Raw genomic sequence first — 23,198 nt, 5'->3', positions numbered from 1 at the left:
ACTCAGATCTAAATATGCTTACAGACCTTGTCCTAATAATAAACAGTAAAGCACCTTTATGTTCAGTATTCATAACTATTCATTTTCAAATAATTAAACTGATACAACACAGTTTAAGTTGCAATCAAGTCGTTACAACATTACTGTAGAAAAACACAAACATAATTAACCTTCACGAATATGGTATCAAATGATGCCACATATTTATATGGAAAATGATCCGATTTTTTTTCCACGAAGAAGAGTACGAACTGAAGGTAAGCAAAAACAAGTGCTTCAGAATATTATTTTTACTTACCTTCAGTTCGCACTCTTTTTCGTGAAAAAATTCGGATTATTTTCCCGATAAGTATGTGACATCATTTGATGCCATATCTGTGAAGAGGTTAAGTATAATTATGGCCCTTGTCCTATTTTGAAATAATTGAATTGAAGTAATACTATATTCAATTACAGTTTTCAATCACTACAATAGTTGTAAATAGGCAATGTTCCTGCAGGCTAGCCATATCTATTATCATTAGATGTATGTAGCAGGTAGTGACATTTATTAATATCAGATGCATATAGCAGGTATTGATATCTACTGGCATCAGATGCGTGTAGCAGGTAGTGAAATCTATTGACATCAGACGCATGTAGCAGGTAGTGACATCTATAAGCATCAGATGCATGTAGCAGGTAGTGACATTTATCAGAGTGACTGCTAATGTATAATTATCGAGATTAGGGATTAGCGTGATGCAAAGTTTCAATTTATAATTAGGAATTTTAGGTCTGGGTTGAATAGTAATAATAATAATAACACCAACTGTCAAAATTAAATGAATTATTAAGCCAGATAAAGTTTGTTTCTAAATCTCTTTCAGATTATCGCGACAAGCCAAAATCTTATTTTATTCTACCAGACAGACAAGGAAATATGACAGGCAATCGGAAAATACCTCAAAATTCCACACAAAAGTCATCTGGATTGAACATAACGTCATTTGTTCAAACGCTTAACATCAGAAACATCTGAGACTTGCCATTTGCTTACAGTATTGCAAATTTTAACTGGTTTTACCCAAGAGAAATGACTACAACAATTGCTAGAAAACTACGATCTAAGTGCGTTTACATTTTACTTTTTCAAATTGTTCCAAACATACATCTTATATCAAAATACAGGATTTTATCTTTTAAAATTGTTTCAAACCCATTATCTTATATTCAATTACTGTATTTTACTTTTTCAAATTGTTTCAAACCCTTTACCTTAATTTATATTCAATTACAGTACTTTGTCTTTTCAAATTGTTTCAAATTCTTCATCTTAATTCATATTCAATTAAAATATTTAACCTTTTCAAATTGTTTCAAACCTTACGTATATCTTATATCCAATTGCATCATTTTAGCTTCCCAAATTTTTTCCAACCCTATATCTTATATTCAATTACAGCATTTTACCTTTTCAAGTTGTTTCACACCTTACATCTTATATTCAATTGCAGTCTTTTACCTTTTGAAATTGTTTTTAAAACCCTATATGCTATATTCAACTATCCAGTTTACCTCTTTAAATTCTTTCACATCCTACATCTTATGTTCAATTTTAGCATTTTCCTTTTTCAAGGTGTTTCAAACCGACATCTTATATTCAATTTTGAGTTTTAAAACTACCATATTAAGAACACGTAGTGAAAGTACAGTAGAATTTCATTAACACTTAAATATGTGATTTACTTTCACTTCATTACATTTTGCTCCTCTCTTCCTTGCAAAAGTCTATGCGTGATTGAATTTTGATGATTGCAGAAAGGACCTGAGTTTCATTTTTCTGAAAGGTTTATGAGCTTTTTCCCTAGAGGTATACACAGCTTTATGTATAGAAAGGGCAGGTGTCGAAGGTGTTATAACTATGAAAATACAATATTGAATTGTACAGTAAGTTGTACGGTTTGCTGTCCTGGAATTTGAAGTTTTTTTCTTTAATATCTGAAAACTACACCAAATGGACTCAGATCCTTTATGGAATAATTTATTCAATTAGTCTTAGATATTAGCCAGAGTGAAGACCGACAACTGGAAGTCCCATTCCAAGTATCGACTATTCAGCTATAGTATCTTCTAATTCTTACAGGATTGCATTGTAGATTGAACTAAATCTTTCTTTTCTACATTAAATCGAATTCTACTATTGTAATTTTTTCGTAATACAATTGATGTTATCTAGATAGTTGATGGAATTCCAAATAAGAAACGCATTTTTGATACTCCTATTATTAAAGGTTGAAAAGAACCATCATGTCACATCAATTACGCTTAATTGATTAGATAAGTGCCATACGCTAGAAGTTATTCAATTCTCAATTGACTAGAGCAGGAGTAGCTGACGTTATGGTGTGGTTCGTGCCAATTCGAGGTTTGTGAATAATACACTGTAAGAAGTGATATTATGAAGGATTTAAACTTTATTGGCTGGTTGGATTGAAAATTAGAGTTTTTTTCAGCAGTGACGCTATATGAGACGTAGACTTACGGCTTAATATGTGGTTTGAACCACATGAACTCCCAACGGAAATCGAATGCGGATCTCTGACACTTAAACCTTGTTACATTTTTAATTACTCACTCGTAAATATACAACAAATAGGAAGTTATGAAAGGATGAACGTATGTATTCATACTTCACAAGTGGTTATTACATAACAACAATTACCAAGACATGATTGATTGATTTGTGCAGCGTTTTACGAGCACTATACCTCATCTCGACAAACAATTCATACCTTGAATAAAAGATTTGCACAAACTGGTCTGTAGCGGATCTTCTTGGACCAACAATGTTAGTAATGCAATATGTTCTATGCTTAAAAGATGTAATTTGCGTGTTGAAAATGACGGAGGACACATTGAACATTTGATTAAGGTTGCCTAACTTAATGTTATGATACAACGTATAATAATTTCATAGTTTCATATTTGGTAATTAATTCATAGCAAATGCATTTTTGTTAAGTGACTTGTGATCCACTCTGTATATTGGAAGGATGATTATAATTTTGTATTATAAAAAAAGAAAACTTAACGAAGGGGTAATATAATGTAGTTGACTGTTTCAAAATGAACAGGTTTCAGGAAAGATTTTTACGAGAATAAATAAATTTAATATTCCGTGTATCAATTGATAGATATTTTAATTTTTTAAAATTAATATCTTAATAACATTTGTAAAAATAAAAGTATCAAATATTTTAGTTAATAATAATCTTATTAAAAATTGTAGAACAAAACCGTATTTTATTCGCATTCTAGTTTTCAGCACAAACAATATCTTCCCTTTCAGCAACGAGACTATGAGACGTGGACCTACTGATTAACGTGGAATCCGAACCATATGAGTTCCCGACAGGAATCGAACCCGGGCCTCCCACACCAAAGGCGCGTACGCTAACCGCTTAGCCATGAAGGAGCTCTCTCTCTAGATAGATAGATAGATAGATAGATAGATAGATAGATAGATAGATAGATAGATAGATAGATAGATAGATAGATAGATAGATAGAAAGAAAGAAAGAAAGAAAATATTGTCTTAAGGTATTGTATTAATAAGATAAAATAATCTGTAAAAGATGAGAAGTACAGAGTATTCGAAATAAGAAATGTGGAAAATCCAGACTGGTATTCTCTCTCAATGGAATTTACTAGCAAAACGAGGAAGCACATACGTAATCTATTGCAATCCTGAGAAAGTAAATGTTGATACGAGTGCAAATATTATTGAAATGTACGACTTTGTATTATTAAAAGTTAATTTATTATTCTATTTAACGTATTATTTAAACATTAGGTTCATATTATTTGAAGAAAAGTCAGAACTCAGTTCTGTAGTAGACCTACATGTGTTTTGTTTTTGGCATATTTCCTAAGTAAGGTAGGGAAGTACTAAAGTAGAGACAAATTAGGCCATATTTCACCTGTATATGTTTATAATTTTTTAGTAACATAAATGGTATTATTTATATTGTTAGTATATTAATAAAGTCATCCTAATTACAGTTGAATTAATAAGACATTGTCTAAAAATTTTATTATAATGTTCTTTCGATAGGAAGGCCGAGATGAACATGATAGTATTGCTTGTTGCATGTTTATTATTTTCTGTTAATTAGTTTTGTTTAAGTAAACTTTTAGTGAAAATTTGATTGAAAAACATATAAAACATAAATTAATTGTATAAATAAAAATACTATTGTAAAGAAGAAATTGGGTTAACATTTGAGATGCGTTATTTCGAAATCTTAGATTATTTATTTTTATAAAATTAGCTTTTAACAAATCTGTAATCTCATACTAATGTTACAAACGTAATAACATAATTTTCTTGCGAGAAAACAAGTTCTACAGGCAGTAACAGGCTATATTCAAAACACTACTAATACTTATCCTTATTAAGGCTGAGATAGTATCTACCTCCATATCCTAGGGTAGGAGTTAAATGATATTGGGAACGTTATGCTAGTTACGAATTGAGCAAATTATAAAATAACTACCCACAGATCAATCTTGCAGTAATTTACTTTATCAACTCTAATCCGAGGTTATCTTAGGGGAATTCAATAACGTATTAACTTGTGGAACAAAGCAGCGGTGGCTCAGTGGTAGAGCGTTCACCTCTGGTGTATGGAGTCCTGTGTTCAATCCCAGCTCGCACCTAGTGAACTTTGTAGTGAACAAACACCGTGTGCGTGTGTTTTCTCTGGATTCTCCCGTTATCTCCCACTTTCTTCATTCCACCATTTCATTCATTTCTCATCATCACCGTCTCTTTTAGCCTAGCTGACATAACCGTGGGTCGTAAAACTTAAAGCTTTTAACTTGTGGAACAAAGCAATCATCTATATATTCATCTTACGCAGTTAGTTATTATTCTTTACTATACAAGTCTCTTTGCTCCAAATCTTCATACAGAACTGATTCTTCTAAATCAACAAATATAAACAGAATACTCTCCTATTTACAACTAAATCGTGAAATCACAAAATCACTTTGGCAGGTTACTTCATTCCTTCAACATCTATGAGACAAGAGTTGAGCCTATTTCGTCTCGAAACAGTGTCCTGAGAGTGATTTTTTTTGACTTAGAAAGTGCCTCTGTTTCTATTAGAAGAACTCCGTCTCATTTCGTCTTTTGGGCAACCCTGAAGCACCCTCTTTAATGTTTCTTCGACTTGGCTCTTGTGGTAGAAGTAGGTACATATGGTCCTTATTTCTTTACGAAGTCACCATTGTCAAGTACATAAATATACTGTATTCACTTTTTAGCTTTCGATCTAGGTTCAACATACTATCTCGCCTCTCTTTCTTTCATCACAAATACAACAAACATCTTGAGCAAGGAAACATCAAATGCTATTGTGTAAAAATAGTATTAATTGAACATGGGAATATTAGATACGTAAAAAGTATATAGATTAATTACCTTGGAAGAAATGATGTCCCAAAATAAGAAGATAGCAAGAAGATATTTCGTATGAAGTGGAATCGCCATGTCCACATTTTTTTGCCAACGCTAGAAGTAGTAGAAGGGCCAATGGAAGAAAAGCCAATTCGCAGATTAGGATGAACCACACGGTTGGACTAAAAGCTTCCACATATGATCTCCAAGAATATGTAAATTGTGGAGCTTGGACATAAAGACGAAACCTGGAAGAAGAAATTTATATTTCTTAGCGAATAAAATATCACAGCGTGACGCTATAACCTGAAAGTTAAATGCACTATAGGATTATATATATATATATATATATAAAAATTTTGATGGGAGCCGAGGGAGAGGGACGATGAAACAAAATATTGAGTGGGAATGAGAAAGTGGGAGAAAACGAGAATACCTAGAGAATATCCAAGCATACTATGTTGTCCCCCACAAACTTACTTGACCGAAAAAAGATTGAACCAGGGACATTACACACCAGAGGTAAGCACTCTACCATTGAGCCACAGTGCCCCCTGAAAATCTAGTAGAGCGACAGTGTTCATCCCATCGTTTGTCTATGGAGTGATACACGAGAACGGTAAAGAAAAACCGAGAAATGTTTCTTTGATATGAATTTACCATCTTCAGAATAAGATATCCATGGGACGTAGTATGAAAAGTGAAATCATAGAAAATTTTAAGGTGCTGCATAATTAAGAGTGTAAGTGATCTTTTTTTCTATTAATTGAAGTTATTTGTCACATACATATATTTATGTATCAATTTAATGAAAAAAATGGAGTTGGAAACACGCCAGATGTCTAAAGTGGCAACAGTCAGGAAGCGATCACAGCGCCGAGCTGTTGGTAATGGTGTTTTGGGGCAAACTCAGTACTACATGAAGAGCTGTAGAACGGCAGTCAGCAGTGAATTAAGCAGGCGGTAATAGTGTAAAATAGGCGATCTCTCTAACTTCTAAAGAGGATAAACCGTTCGTGCTCGGTTATGCTGTGCGAGAGTGACAATAGTGGCAAATGTGGTGGGTATGTCGCAAAAGGCAGTGTCCAAGATGATGACGGCTTACAAACATCACGGCAAAACCACATTAGCAAAGAGGAATAATGGTCAGAAGAAAACTCTCAGTGACAGGTCCTGCCGATCATTAACGCGGATTGTTACTCAGAACTGTCCTACAACTACGATGCAAGTGACGGAGAACTCAAGCAGCCTTTCCCGCTTTAAATTGAAAATAATGAAACAGCTATTTTAGCGATTTTAAAAATTCTGCTCCTAAGAAGGGAAAAAAGGTTACAATTTTAATAATATTGAGATTTCCCTTTATTTGGACACAAACTGCCGAATGTGAGGATTTTCTTTAGTTGGAGATAAGAAACTCGGTGTATAAATTCAATAATAATAAGAAAAGCCCTAAGAAAACAGAAAATAATAATAAAGCGCTTAAAGGCAGAAGATAATTTACTGCTATTATCCATAAAAACTTTCTGAACTCGTGCCAAGTCGAACAAATTAATACCTAATATAAAATTATTTCGATGGCAATTTTATGAAGTTCTGTATTAACTATTAGCTAAGTTTGGCTTAGCATGACTTAAAAAAATGTTGATGATAATTTATTTTCTGCCTTTAAGCGCCTTATTATTATAGCCGAATGCCAAAAAATTGGTGATTAAATTTTATGTGGGATTGGCTGCACTGTTGAAGTTGAGCGTGCGCAGAAGTATGTCCTAGTATTCTGTGCTTGCAACAGAGGTATAATCTTTCGATTGGACTTGCGTAGGTGCGCGCAGCAGTAAGGTGAAATGGCTGCCATAATACAAACTCCCGCCAAATATGAAGTGAGATTTATTGTACGAATTCTGAACGCCAAAGAACAGAATGTAGCTGACATCCATCGGTAATTCTAATGAGTGAAGAGAAGGTCAGTATTGAGTGAAGGGAGTGTCAGGCAATGGCGAAGAGAGTTTCGGGAATTGCGTTCAAATGTTCATGATGATGAGCGTAGTGGAAGGCCTAATGTTTAGACAGACGAACTGGCGGAATGCTATAACGAGAAAGTGCGACCCAATCGCCGGTTCACAATAACTTAGCGCGCCGAAGATTTTCCCAGAAGCTAAAACAGTGGATCGAATCGTGACTGAGGAGCTGGGTTATCACAAGCTGTGTCCGAGATGGGTGCCAGAAATGCTGACAGACGCTCACAAAGAGCGAATAATGACCGCTGCACGTGGTTGTTTGACTCGCCTGGGAGGACGATCTGGATGACCTGTTTTCCCTCACTGTGACGGGGGATGAAACTAGGATTCCGCGAGCCCAAGGGAGTCGTAGCAGCAGTCAATGGATTGCCATCACTTTGGTTCTCCTAAGGTTAAGAAGTTCAAACAAACACCACCAGTTCACAAAATTATGGCAAATGTGTTTTGGGATCAAAAGGGGTTGATTCTTGTGAATTTTTTGGAACCAGGACAAAAAAATTACAGCAGATTGCCCAAAATGTATAATCTACGACGTCCTACCCAAAATCGACGGAGAGGAATGCTAACCTCTGGAACTCTTCTGATCTATGACAACGCTGGCCCACACACACAGCTGTTTGTATTGTTGAGACAATTCAAAGATTTTGATGGGAATTATTCAATTATTCCCTTACAGTCCCGACCTAGCTCCCAATGATTTCTTTCTTTTCTTCAGCTGAAAATTTAACTTCCATCGAAATGTTTCAAGAACAGTGGAGTACTCAACAGATCAGTTCTGGACTGACAGCACTCTCAGGCGGCAGATTATTACACAGTGAGTATACAGAAGCTTCTGTTACTCTACCAGAAATGTCTATCAGTTCATGGTAATTATCAGTTCATGGCCAAAAATAGCCAAAGTATGTTGGGGAGAGTTGTATAAGTTGGGACGACTCATAAAATGGGACGTTGAGAACAGTGCTCTAGTAAGTGCGTCACATTACCAGCTTCGAGTGTTAGTGGGTAGAGGTTGTATGAAGAAGTGACAAGACATTAGTTGTGAGGAGCTGCAAGAAAAAAATACATGAGCAACAATTGCAAGTATGTATGAACAATGTGTTTCTAAAATATTTGAATGGTATATAAAAGTCGCTTGTATTTTTATATGCGAAAGTTTTTACCTAGTTTTTCTATTGTGACAACTATATAAGTATTTGCATGTTGATGAGACAGGAAGGAGTCATAGATGTTATGGTGTCTTGTAAAAAAAAGTGATAGAAGTGGAGCAGAAGACGAATTCGTAAGATGGGACAGTGCTTGAGAGCATAAGATGGGACAGTCTCCTATCTTACGAACTTGGCCCAAAGCATATATTACAATTGTAGAAAAAGTGTAGAACGTTTTAAGCTTAGTAAATAGGTCAGTACTCCTTGAAGGAGCTTTCAGTTTGCTTAACACAAGTTTGTTTGCTGAGTATAGACAATCTAAATTGATTACTGCGGACAATGTGAGACTTTGAAGTTAAATTATTTTAATGCAAACTAGCATCTGTGGCATATAGGACGTTTAGTCATCCTACTCTACAGCCAGTTCCAATGTCCATGTTTCTCATAATCGTAACTTTGTCCTGATGTTTGAGTGAAAGTGCAAAGAACCTGTTTGAAGGGGGAGGAAAAAAAGTTAAAATTTTCATTACAAATTAAAACAAAAATGAGTTTTAAGTTACCGTTTATAGACATTACACGAAATTTGAGGAAACAATTGCCCCATGGTCCCAAGTTACTCCTATGCTATTTATTTTATTTCATTTCCCATTTCTAAGGACAATTCTTTCCTGTCATTTTTAGGATGACTTCTGCGAGGATCTATCCAGAAAGTATTGAGATTGGCCGTCTCGCGGTGCTCCAGTCGCCAGCAGCGCGCTCCCCGGCAAAGGAGTTTGTAGTGGAGGATCTAAGCTAAGCAACACACTGAACATCAGTCGCGTCCGAGCCCTGATGCAGTAAGGATCACTCGTGCCGCAAAAGCTGTTTTTGAGTTTTGGTCAGGACTGGAAGCGTAACAAATGAAGCATTCGCATTAAAGTTTGCTTTCACCTGGGCAAAAATGCTTCCGAGATGCTTGCCTTGGTCAAGAAGGCTTACAAAAAAACGTCCTGTCAAGGGCTCAGGTTTTCCAGTGCTGCAGGAAGTTCAAGAAGGGACCATTGAAGACAGGGAGCGATCTGGACGCCCTCCAACGAGTGGTATGGACAAAAATATGGTCAAAGTGAAAAATCTGAACTCCGACCGTCGTTTGAGTGTAAGGTTAATTGCCATAGACCTCAACATATGCAAAACAACGGTTCACAAAATTATTTCTGAAACTCTGCCATGACCAAAACTCAAAAACAGCTTTTGCGCCATGCGTGATCCTTACTGCATCAGAGCTCGGACGCGACTGATGTCCAGTGCGTTGCATAGCTTAGACTCTCCACTACAAACTCCCTTGATGGTTAGCGCGCCGCGCGATGGCCAGTCTCATTACTTTCTGGGCAGATCCAGTATCAAGAGTACATCGGTCTGAAGCCGATATGAATGCAGCTATGAATTAAAGGATACCCAAAAAATAATGGAAGCTTCAGAGTTAATGTGAAAAATGGAACATGCCACAAAATCTCCCCAAGCTAGGAAGATGAAACTGTATACATATACACTCCTTATTACAAATAAGCAGGCATATGACCCACTATTTTCCAAAATTTAGATTTTATGGGGAAGATGGGACAATTTCTATTTATTTATTTTTTTCGACACGTTCGAATTGACGTTATCTATTGCTCGCGTGTGTGTGCGCATCACGTAACACATAGTACCCGTTTAGAATGAATTTTGGAACATACTTAATGCCTTCTTCCAAGGTTTTATCATATCATTGGTTACAGATGTATCCTATAGGGGTAAAGAAGTTCAAAATGTTTGGTACAAATAGAGTGTAGTATGATATTTCACGATTCCATTTTCATTGAAAGACGTTTCTTAAGGGAGAATGGGGGTTCAAATATTTTCCATTTACCTATTCTTCCCGTACGAAGAACGGACATTTCTGCTAGCACATAGGTCTATTTGTTTAAGCGCCCGTCTACTGATCTTACACAATGACTTGATCTTTTGCGTTTACTTCAAACCTGGTTATTTATTCTGATCATTGATCACCTCCATTGTTAAATTTGTCTGTGTAGAGATAAAATGCAGATCATGAGACGTGCATTTCTGAAGAACATTTTCTGAAGAACCTTCTACCATGTACATGTAGCGTCATAATTTTGGTTTTGCAGTTTAAAATTAAATAGCTTATTTTTAAACGTTGAAAATATAGTGGATTCTAAAAACAGAGGTAAGAGAAGTAGGTTTCCCAGAGAAGAAGCTCGTAAACTTGTGTATAGAGTGCACAAATATTTAAAAAATGTACTCTTCAATGTTTGAACGTGCTATTGGAATGTTGTAGAGAACAGTAAATTTTGTAGTGAACTGCATCCATGAGATTTCTGACTCATTTGCCTTCCCTCCGGTATCATCTTTCATGCCATTTAATATTTCTTTATCACTAGATTTCATTTAACGCGTCTTCTTTGGCCTAAAAAACATGACCTGGGCATATTAAAACTATAACTTTTCTTTTTATATTTTGGTGAACTAGTCATACTATTGGCAACGGTGAAAATAATATTTACTGTTCCTTATTTCCGTCACTATGCTAGAATTTCCTCTTGGTTAAGCAGTTAGCGCATTCACTTTTGGTGTGGAAGATCCGGGTTCGATTCCCGGCTGGAACTCACGTGGTTCGGATCCCACGTTAAGCTGTAGGTCCACGTCTTATACAGCCTTGCTGCTGAAAGGAACCCTAAACCGAAAATCAAATAAAATAAAATAAAAGCGGAGAGATTCGATTCTCCTTAACGATCCGTGTGAAAAAGGTATATTTGGAAGATGTAATAATATTCCTAAGTTGATAGCGGCATTTTTAAAATTTTTTATGTCCAAGAAACAAATTTTTCACGACTACGGTCGCGAACTGCTGGTAAAAGAGCTTGTTCTTGAGCAACTAGCAAAAGAAAACAGTTCAAATAACGTATTATCTTCTCATCTTAAATCCAAACCAAATTAGAAGTGAGTAAGGCACAATTGTAGTAAATTGTTACCACAGTCCGAGAAAGGGACTTTGCTTAAGAGTATGTGGAGAGAAATTATAAAAAACAGTTTAAGACTTTTTTAAATAAGTGATTGTAGCTAATTGACATACTTAATAATTAAGGAATTTCTAGGTATAAATGACTATGGAGACAACTCTCATAAAGAAGAAACAAATATATGTGAACATACCTAAATGCAAAAGATTTTTATTACATGTAGAGTTAATTTTTATTGCACTCAAGTACAAAATATTATCACGCATGGTTCCTTTGAAACATTCCATTTAAAAATTGTTTCTGGATCTATCACGGCAGAAGAAAACATATAATATAATTCATAACAAACCATTCTAAAATTTCGGCAAACTTTAGAACACATATGCGACCGGAGCATATAAATTGATTTTTTTGTTGCCCTTTTTTACTTTCTTCAATTTGCAACTTTTTCGCGGTATTCGACTTTAAAAAAATGATTTTTTCCGGCTCACCCTAATGAACAACACTGTAACAAACGGCTAGCCAATCAAGGTGTCCGAAACATATCACCACAATGGCTGCTATGCAATTACTGATATAACTTCCATTTACTCTGATTTATATTGCGTTAAAAATGTCTTCAACTGGAGAATTTTATGAACTATTTGATCACTACTTCGCGAGAAACGAATGTGACGATACTGTGCAGTGTGTAATGCACTGTAATTGTTAGTTAAATAGCAAAACAGAAGGATTAATGTAAGTAGCTAGGAACAACCAGTACTTAGTTAAACACAACTTGTTAGTAGAACTTCATATATAATTACATTAATAATTTGTATGTAAAGTTATATGAGCATTACTACTGAGGACATACCTGCTACACATGTCTTACTTAGTTAGAAATATAATATAGCTACAGTTGTAAATTTCATGCAAAGAACTTACGACAAAAAGACGACTCTATGAATGAACTTTACTATTTCGTTTCGCCCAGGTGTTTCTATCAATGGTTGAATTATAATATCTGCCTCGTGTCTTTGGATCACTCCAATTATTCCGTTCCATGAGCCGTTCTGTTCTTTTTTACCAATAATGCGAGGCCGGAAAGTGGTAACAGAAGCACTGTAAATAAAATTCATTATATTTTAGAATTACAAAAACCAACATTTACATCACAGTGCTCAAGGAGTAATTGAACACTTCTATATTTACATATATATATATTCACATGTAATTCAATACAATGATACATACCAAACAAGCTGCCATCTGCATGCACACTTCCGAGATTAAACTACCTACATACTGTTCTGTGATTCGATGCAAAGTCATTCCACCTAATAACTAAATTTCACTGGAAGTAGCTCTTACCATATGTTAGCTCATATATAGATATTAATATACAGTATAAATGTAAATATAGAGATAATATATTTTAGGTTCCTGCATTAGTAGAATTCGTTTGATTGATTACATGAGAGTGCTGATAGTTGAAACTTGTCGCCTCTTTACAGCAGCAGGATTGTAACATCGACCAGTAGTTTAAGGTGGAATCTGAACCGCTGTAGTGCTTTCAAATCTTAATTGTCTCCCACCGGGAATCGGATCCAGACCACGTGTACCATAGGCGCACGCGCTACCCACTAGACTAATGGAATTTACAGTAAGTACCTTTAATTGTTAAATAAACTAATGTTTGATTACACTAGTTAACAAAGGTTTTGTTACATAAAAGGAAATACCTGTTCTTAAAGGAACTTTTTGCGCTGAATTCGAATATGCACTCGATTTTTCTCCATCACGTACGATTTTCCCGTAACAGAGGGATTTTCGGGAAAATCCCTCAAAAATTTCCCTTTTCGTTTATTTTACACCCCAAGATCTTGACCCCTTGCATATACTAACATAGAAATTATACCTAAGTATACTTTGATTCATATTTAACAAACCCTCCAAGTTTCGTAATAATCGCTTTATTCTTTCTAGAGAAATAAATATGTTTGTATGTATACTGTGTGTACTGTTTATTGCACCTTATAGTAATGCTTTCAGATCTCTTAAGTTGAGGTAAAACGTTTTGCTTTATTACCACAAACACATATATAAAATATAATACAATATAATTTACAAGTGTGACAATTTACAATAAACAATAATACAAATGTACCAAAAGGTCATGAAAAGACAATCAAAACTATCACAATATATGAAACTTCCATTGGGTTACAAAAACGTACACTACTTCCTTCTTTTGTAAGAACTGTTGCATTCTCTAACAAGACCCCAACAATAGTCCCCCATCATTGAAGGATCCCATCGTCCCTGGTACCTTTTCTCCATTGCCATTATATCTTGGTGGAATCTTTCCCCCTGTTCGTCGCTGAGAGCACCTAGGTTAGCAGGAAAGAAGCTGAGGTGGGAGTGCAAAAAGTGGATTTTTAAAGACATCCTACAACCCAACTCTTTGTATTTCTGTATCATGTCCTGTACGATTTCTGTGTAACTCTCAGCTTTGTTATTGCCCAGAAAGTTGCGCATAACACTTAAATGCTGTCCAGGCAGCTAGCTCAGCACTGTTTAACTTGCTGTCAAAGCTATCATCAAGCATTAATTTCCTAATTTGGGACCAATAAACACTCCCGCTGAAATCTTAGCACCACTCAGGTTAGGGAACTTATCTCGCAAATACTTGAAACCTTCACCAGATGTGTCCATGGCTTTGACGAAGTTTTTCATAAGTCCTAACTTGATATGAAGTGGTGGCGGTAGTATATCTTATTAGGATCTACCAAAGGAGCGTATTTGACGTTGCATTCTCCAGGTACGTAATTCACTCTAGGTTCCCATTCCTTCACTTCATAATGTTTGTCATCAGCTCGGCTATCCCATAAACATAAAAAACATTGGTACTTCGTGTAACCGCACTGCAGTCCTAATAAAATACCAACTACCTTGAGATCACAACATATTTGCCAACAATGGTCCTTGTAATTTATAAGATTTAGCAAAGTTGACATGGTGTCATAGGATTCCTTAATCTTCACTGAGTGCGCAAGTGGTATAGAAGGTTTTTTATTTCCATTATGTAAAAGGACAGCTTTAAGGCTAACCTTTGACGCGTCGATAAATAACCCCCATTCTTCTGGAACGTAAGGAATTCCTAGCTCCGCCATCAACCCATTTATATCCGTACATACGCACACATTATCTTGCATTGAGAAATAGCTTGAAAATTGAACATGCCTTTTCCTGTACACTGATATGTTCGTTTCTGCATCCAATAAGTTCCACTGCTGGAGCCTTGATCCCAGAAGTTCCGCCTCTTGTTTTGTCAAGTGCAAATCACGGACTAGGTCATTAAGTTCACATTGCCGGATGAAATGTGGCTCGCGAACACAGTCAGGGATGAACGTTGGATCCTTGGATGTACATGTTGATGTCGATGGTTCATCAAGGTCATGATCATCATCCGAGTCTTTTGGCCATATCTCTTCCCAGTTGGTAGGGGGCTCGGGAAGTGGAAGTTCATCCCCGTGCGGAATAGGTCTAATTGCGGATTTAACGTTGGGATAACTTATTGTGTATTTGCTTTTTTTAGAATGTCCCTTAACTACTGTGAGACAAAAATAACAATCATCCAGATGGTTGGTGGGTTCTCTCCACACCATTGGTACAGCAAATTTCATGAACCTCCGTTTCCCTTTGGCCCATGCAAGTAAAGTGACGTAGCACGACGCACAAATTATGTTGGGTGCCCAAGTTTTGTCCTGAACTCCCACACGACATCCGAAATATATATAATATGCTAGTTTCACCGATGGCGTAATGGATCTACACTGTCCTTTAACTACAAACTGGCCACACACATAACAAAAACTATTTGGTGAGTTAACACACGAACGCCGTCCTCTTGACGCCATTGTACTGATCACAAACTAAACTTCTGGTCTTAGTTGGGTATAATGCCGTTAAGATCAAACATGAAAGCATTCTTAGCAGCAAAGACAACTTTGAAAGTGAAGTAGTGTTAAACCACAAGCCAATATAAAAATGTACAAAACTCCCTCACCAGGTGTCAAGAACACAAGAAAGAAAGAAATGCGCGGGGGGAGGGGGGAAACGATACCGGGAGGGGGGAAAGTGTGTTGTTGACTATTGTAAATATTCATTTTTATGTCTGTGTTTGTAGTAATAAAGCAAATCGTTTTTACCCCAACTCAGGAGATCTGAAAGCATTACTATCAGGTGCAATAAACAGTGCACACAGTATACATACAAATATATTTATTTCTCTAGAAAGAACAAAGCGATTTTTACGAAACTTTTAGGGTTTATTAAATATAAATCAAGGTATACTTAGGTATAATTTCTATGTTACTATATGTAAGGGGATAGGAGCTAGGGGAATAAAATATCTGAAAAAGGGAAATTTTTGAGGGAATTTCCCGAAAATCCCTCTGTTACGGGAAAACTGTACGTGATGGAGAGAAACCGAGTGCATATTCGAATTCAGCGCAAAAAGTTCCTTTAAGATCAGGTGATTTTTCTCATGTAACAAACAAAAAGTTTAAATTTGTTAACTAGTGTTATCCACAAAAATCGCTATCCGCACAACTTTCAGTCCCAATTAATGCGGATGAACGACGCTCTACCGTATTTTCTTTAATATAATTTACGTAAACAATTATTTATTTGTTTATTTATGAATACAACAGGCATATGCCCAGTTAAGGTGTTCAAATATTACTATAATTCATTTTTACAAGTTTTCTTAGTGCTTCACAGGACATTGTACACATATCAATTTTATCATTTTTTTTGGACATAATTTGTTATATACAGAACATATTCTCTAGATTGATGACTTCAGCATTATATTGGTTATAGCCTTTTGCGCAATAGAAGAGACCAGTGTTATTAGTTCTAGTTCTAACTGAAGAAACATGGAAATTAAATGTTGATAAAAAGTTTGGCCAATCAAATTAATTTTGAACTATTTTTTTTGGAAAAATACGAGATCGGCAATATTACGTCCTTGTTCTAATGAATAAATATTAAAATTGTCTACCAGTGTACTATGGTTTTCAAGTAGAGGTGAAGGATAAATTCCAGTTACTTTGTACATCAAATACCTAGGATATTTTGATTGAACTTTTTCAATTTGTTGACGATACTTTTGTTGAGAGGGGTTCCAAATCACAACAGCATATTCCAACTTGGTGCGTACATACGAATAATACATTTTCAAGAGTGTTGCAATATTTCTGAAGTCCTTACTACTTATAATTATGAATCCTAATAATTTAAACACATTATTAATAACATTTTTGATGTGTTTAATGAACGTTAATTTAGGGTAAAATGTAACACCTAGACCTTTAACTGTATTAGGTCTACTTTAGTACTAAGCTTATAATCATATTTAAGGGTACTTTGTTTCTACTGAATGATAATACGTTACATTTGTGTATGTTTACTACAAGTTTATTTACTGAACACCAGTTCGCAATACTCTCTATGTCGTGTTGTAAATCAAGACAATCATGCACAGATTTTACCTTGGCGTATATTTTGAGATCACCAGCGAACAATAATTTTTCACTGTTAAGTATTTGATCTGGAAGATCTTCGATAAATAATAGAAATAGTAAAGGGCCTCGTTTGAATCCTTGTGGAACTCCTGATATCGCAAATTATTCGTCTGATTTAAATTCTTTATAGACAACTGTGTGCTTACGTTCACTTAGATATGATGCAAAAATTTGGTGAGGGCTGAAGAAAAATTATAATGATTTAATTTGTTTAACAGTATTTTATGACTTACCCTGTCGAAAGCCTTCTCAAAGTCAATATATATTATGTCAACTTGGCATCCTTCATCTAATGAGTTAGCTATAATGTCAGTGACTATTGCTAGATGAATTGTTGATTTGAGAGTAACAAAGTCATGTTGATAGCCTGAAATTGCTAGTTTAACATGGTTAATAATCCGTTTATATAATATCTGTTCAAATACTTTCGCAAAAGTTCATAAAATTGATATAGATCTAAAATTACTAATTTTACATTTATTATTAGATTTAGGTATCTTGTATAGATGTAGAATACAAGAATGAATTGTAATAAGAGATAGTATAATTTTCTCGCAAAGTATTTCCAATCTCGGTGGCTATCTTTCTTTAAATTTCCAGCATTTATGGATTTGAATGCAGCGCTCCGAGTTACCTTTAGCAAGAGAGAGGGTTGTAGTGTTACCAGAGAACGAGGACCTGCTCGCGCAACACTCCATCTACTTGGCAACACCTCTTTACCACACACAAACATTGCGTCATAGTTTTTGTTTCATTCGCCTAGCTCACACGATTGTGTCCCTTGCTTTAGTATTTATATCATCATGATCATCCGACATTATTATTATTTCTATCATTTCACTATGTTAAGGGACAAGGTTTTGGGCATTTGATGGCAGCGTTCCGAGCTCCCTTTAGCAAGGGAGAGGGTTCCAGTGTTGCTAGTGAACGAGCACTTGCTCGCGCAGTACTCCATCTGCTTCGTCACATTCCTTTGCGACACAGCAAGATTAGGTCATAGTTTTTGTTTCATTCGCCTTGCTCACACACCATTAATTGTGTCACACGCTTTATTTATATTATCACAACTATTCCACATTATTATTATCTTTATTATTCCACTATGGTAAGGGATAATGTTTATGACATTTCAATGCAGCACTCCGAGTTTCCTTTAACAAGGGAGAGGGTTGCAGTGTTGTCAGAGAAAGAGCAATTACTTGGGCAGTACTCCATCTGCTTAGCCGTATCCCTTTACTGCACAACAACATCGCGTCATAGTTTTTGTTTCATTCACCTACCCACATACTATCGCTTGTGTCCAAGCTTTACACGAATGGCATATGTTTTTTTCTGGATTATTCATTGGCCAATTTAATTGACCATAAGGGTGAATGTATTGTCATTTCTTGAACAACTCATTTACTTTGATCATCATTATGCTTCCAGGCAGGAAACCCACAATGTAGACAAACAACACTCAACTTACGTGAAATTAAGTGAGTCCATAAGTAAAGCAAGTATGTCGAAATGAATATGACTTCCAAGAAGCATTTTATAATCTCTTACATCCATGTCTGGCTTCTCCTGTAAAGTAAAATAGTCATGATGAAACCATTAAAAGTATTTAATGTACTGTATACGTATTAGTACTATAATTAAACGTATTCACTTTTAGACATTAGTTCATATGTGAGTACGTATCAACAGGGTCGTATCCAGAAGTAGTAGGACTGATTTTTTCCCGCGCGCGCGGAGCAATGTAGGGGGTCTGCAAGGCTGGATGTTATGAAGGGGAACCTTGGGAACAGGTGTCGACCGGCGGCAGTCGCCTGCGTGCGTTAGTTGAGTGTGGACCACTGTGTTAGTGACCTCCTGTTGTGACGCCTCGTCGTCAGTTGCGATGAAGCGAAATTTGGAGCAGCGGTACGCCATCAAGTTTTGCGTCAAACTGGGAAAATCAGCGACCGAAACCAAGGACATGCTTACGCAGGCCTACAAGGAGGATACCATGAGCCCCACAATCACCCCGTAAAAAGAAGACCAGAATGTCGAAGTCGAAAGTGAAATCGATGTTGATTGCATTTTTTGACCGTCGTGGTATTGTCCATAAGGAGTTTGTACCTCCTGGACAGAGTGTAAATGCAAGATTTTACGTGGAAGTGCTCACACGGCTGCGAAATCGGATCACACGCGTGCGACCAGACCTGGTGGGGAAATGGAAGCTCCACCATGTTAACGCGCCGTGCCACGGCGCTTGGATTGTGAGGGATTTCCTGACCAAATTCGGCGTTTCCACGTTGCCTCATCCCCCTACAGCCCTGATGTGGCACCGCCAGACTTTTTCCTGTTCCCCCGTATCAAGAGACAACTTAAGGGGCATCGTTTCGACTCGGTGGAAGCGGTGCAAGCGGCGACAACGAGGACGCTGAACGGCATACCGGAGGACGACTTCCAGAAGGCCTTCGCGACCTGGAAGGCTCGCTACCAGAAGTGTGTGAATGCCCAAGGGGCCTATTTTGAAGAGTATGAAGTCGATGTACCAAAATGTTCAATACTTTAAAAAAAAAATCAGTCCTACTACTTCTGGATACGACCCTGTATAACACTAATGATTAGTATTTACTATTAAACAAAAATCACACAAGCAAACTTGTACAGTTCTGCATAAGTTAATCGTATGAAACTTTTATTTTATTTTATTTGTTTTTACAAAACTAAAATAGAAATAAAATGTGAGTCTATTGATGTCGATGTAAACTACTATACTAATTAAACCAATTGTATTTCTTTGGCATCTATATAAATGTTTGACTTGGTATCTGATGGGTAGTGTATAGAGACAGAGTGTTAGGTAGAATGTCTATTTCTTAATGTTAAAGATGTATTAACAAATATCATTGTCCCGTGTATACACCACATGAACAAGTATAAGTTTCTGCTCGTGTTATTTTCTCAATTAATATTCAAAGCGGAAGGGGTTGATTTTCTTTTTGCCACTTCTGGTTTTAGTAGAGATATTAGAGTGGAGATGGATTATATCCTTGGAACGCTTAATTGATTGCAGAAAATAACTTCTCGCTTTTCTACTACCGTTTTTACTCTATTTGCAATCAACTTTAACAACCGGAAGAGATTGATTTTCTGCCACTTCCGGTTTTATTAGGTTAAAGTGGAGATGGCATATATTCTTAAGACACTTCATTGATTACAGAAAATAACTTCTCTCTATCTCTAGTACATCAACGTTAAAACCGAAAGTAATTGCTTTATGCCACTTCTGACTTTAATACAAGGTTAAGCGAGAAGATTGTACTTGTTCTTACCAGGGAACTGTACGAATGGGACACTCGAGTTGCCGGACGAGGTGCATCACATGTGAAAGAGGATATAAAAAGATGTCCATATGCAAAATTGTAGCGGCTGAGGGCAACATGGACGAGCGTGAGAGGCGGAAGAAGTGGGGCCTACAGTGGGACTTAATAACACAGAAATATGCAGAATCACACGTTTCGCTCCCGAATGGTGAAAGAAATGCATGTGAAATGTATAGGAAGTGGAACATGAGAAGAGGTGCTATATTGTGGGGGATATGGTCATCATGGGCGCCATCTTGAATTTGAATTCAAAATGTTAAATGAAAAGTGGGGCATGTGGTATATCAATTAAGACTGAAATTTTACCAGAAATGCATTGGTGCGATTAATTTTATAGTTTCTTTATTGTGAGGTAAGAAATACGAACATGCAACAACGTCTGGAGGGGATATATGGACATAGGCTACATATCCAATGTTTCATTTGAGGCCTGTTAAGGTATAAGTCAATTGTCCAGCAAAGAGTGCATGACAAAAAGTATACTGTATGCATATGACAGTGATCGTGTGGAAAACCATATTATCTAAACCATTCGCAGAATGTACTCACTTGATGCACCTCTATAAGAGTACAAAAAGTGTGTTCACATGCAATTCACTGGGAATGTTGAAGGGGATAAAGATTGCTGTATGTTTGTGAACAATATACGTACTTGCCTAAAACACATTTCATTACACCGTGAGTCGTTTGAAATACAATAACATGAATCATAATATAGGCAATTACAAATAAATATAGGCGAAAAAAGATACCATGCCAGTCTATGAAATAGTTAATGTGGAGGGTATCGATAAGAATGTGCTGGAAGCAAAAGACATTTTCGCAGTGTGCACACCTGACGAAGCTGGGATTAGTACACTGATCTTCCTGACAATCTGCTGCTATGTCAGAATCAAAACAAAAGGTCATTATGGAGTTTGGAATTTCCCCGGATGTTCTTCAAGGTATCCGGCTACGTAGAAAGCACGCACGTCAGTTATTCATATCGCTCGCGCAGTCTCTCTCTGTTAGCACAGAATGTTGTCGATGGCTCTGTACTACCTGCTCCGACCTCTATCGTTTGTAACTTCTTTTTCTTACGCACAACTAGTTTGCATCTAGCCACAGAGTTTATAATGATCTACATTGAAATTGCAATTGAAATGTAATGCAACAAGAAACCACATTTATAACATTTTATATTAAAATATGTTATAATTTTAACCAATTAAGTCTATAAGTCACAGCATTGTAATATCAGTCACTTATTCCGACATTCTTTGTATTGTCCAGTGTTCAAAGCCCTACGTGCCAAAATTCCATCATTGTAGGCTTGTAATGTAACAAACAATACATACGAATCAGAAACTGTCGTCAGCCTCAACCTAATTACCTTTGGATTTTTTATTCTTAAGGTTTATTTCATGGGTATGAGACATTTGTTTACCCATCTCTGTGCTCTTTCTTACCTGCTCGTTTTTTCTAATTCACAAGACAGTTACAATAGCAATTTTCACACCAATGAATTTCTGGTAAAATTTCAGTCTTGATTGATATACCACATGCCCCACTTTTCATTTAACATTTTGAATTCAAATTCAAGATGGCTACTTTCAAGATGGCGCCCATGATGACCATATCCCCCACAATATAGCACCTCTTCTCATGTTCCACTTCCTATACATTTCACATGCATTTCTTTCACCATTCGGGAGCGAAACGTGTGATTCTGCATATTTCTGTGTTATTAAGTCCCACTGTAGGCCCCACTTCTTCCGCCTCTCACGCTCGTCCATGTTGCCCTCAGCCGCTACAATTTTGCATATGGACATCTTTTTACATCCTCTTTCACATGTGATGCACCTCATCCGGCAACTCGAGTGCCCCATTCGTACAGTTCCCTGGTTAGAACGCTAAGCCAATTACCAGGAAACTGCTTCTCATTAACTATTGTCGTTTTGGCTCTACAACAGACCTGCAAGACTATGAGAAGTCGAAATCAGTGTTGCGAAAAAGTTGACACAAAAAGTCACTAGATGGGAGATGAATTGACTCCAATTTTCCGTGGAGTTTTAGCCGAATGCTGTGTACTTGCCCAGCTCGTCGACGCTTGCGCTGATTCAAATAAATAAAAGAAAAACAAACATATATCTAAACTCTTTCGAGATAATGAGGACAGCATAAAAATGACTTCACCAGATCGTCAATTAAAAATCACCCAAAAAAAAGTCGCTAATCGGAAAAAATATTTTTTGTTGCTATCCTGGGAAACGAATCCCCTAGATTTAGCGAGTTTCCCCACAAATTGGTAACACTGGTCGCAATAGTCCGTTTCTAATCTTCGGGTCTCGAAAAATGAAATAAATAAACTTACAGTACCTCAAAATGAACACATTTGATATGCATGCGTTGCAAATTTGATCTTCTTTGCCAAATATTGTAATTGGATATCTTCCATGGTTTTGTTGGTAATAATCTTTCAGCAACAATGACTTCCATTGTTGGAAAATTTGGTTTAATTTTGAATATATCAAGAACAATGGATGATTTTCCCTTAACATTTTTCCTTAATGCATACACTGACGAATTATATTTCATTGGCAAATTCTTTAGTGTTGTGCCGTTTCCAAAGCCACCTAATAGAAATAAAGGTCTTGTGGCAGTAGATGCAGTCACCAGCTGAAA

At 36.3% G+C, this 23,198-nt stretch overlaps 1 protein-coding gene across 1 annotated transcript in view; it reads right to left on the bottom strand.

Annotated features, from left to right (window-relative positions):
• The window catches only part of LOC145694195 (putative glutamate receptor), a 33,118-nt gene extending 10,151 nt beyond the window's left edge, over positions 1–22,967 (bottom strand). Inside the window, exons 1-4 of the mRNA XM_081770308.1 lie at positions 22,893–22,967; positions 18,647–18,744; positions 12,533–12,709; positions 5,468–5,691 (exon numbers count right to left, since the gene is read on the bottom strand). Of these exons, the coding sequence (XP_081626434.1) occupies positions 5,468–5,691; positions 12,533–12,709; positions 18,647–18,744; positions 22,893–22,919 (526 nt within the window). The 5' untranslated portion in view covers positions 22,920–22,967. The remainder of the gene's footprint in view (positions 1–5,467; positions 5,692–12,532; positions 12,710–18,646; positions 18,745–22,892) is intronic.
• Positions 22,968–23,198: the final 231 nt, after the last annotated feature.

Source organism: Thermobia domestica, chromosome 9 (genome assembly GCF_964235325.1).
Source record: "Thermobia domestica chromosome 9, izTheDome1.hap1.1, whole genome shotgun sequence".
In the NCBI taxonomy this organism is placed as follows: domain Eukaryota; kingdom Metazoa; phylum Arthropoda; class Insecta; order Zygentoma; family Lepismatidae; genus Thermobia; species Thermobia domestica.
The sequence above is the reverse complement of the archived record's forward strand: the minus strand, read 5'-3'. Positions and strand labels throughout refer to the sequence as shown.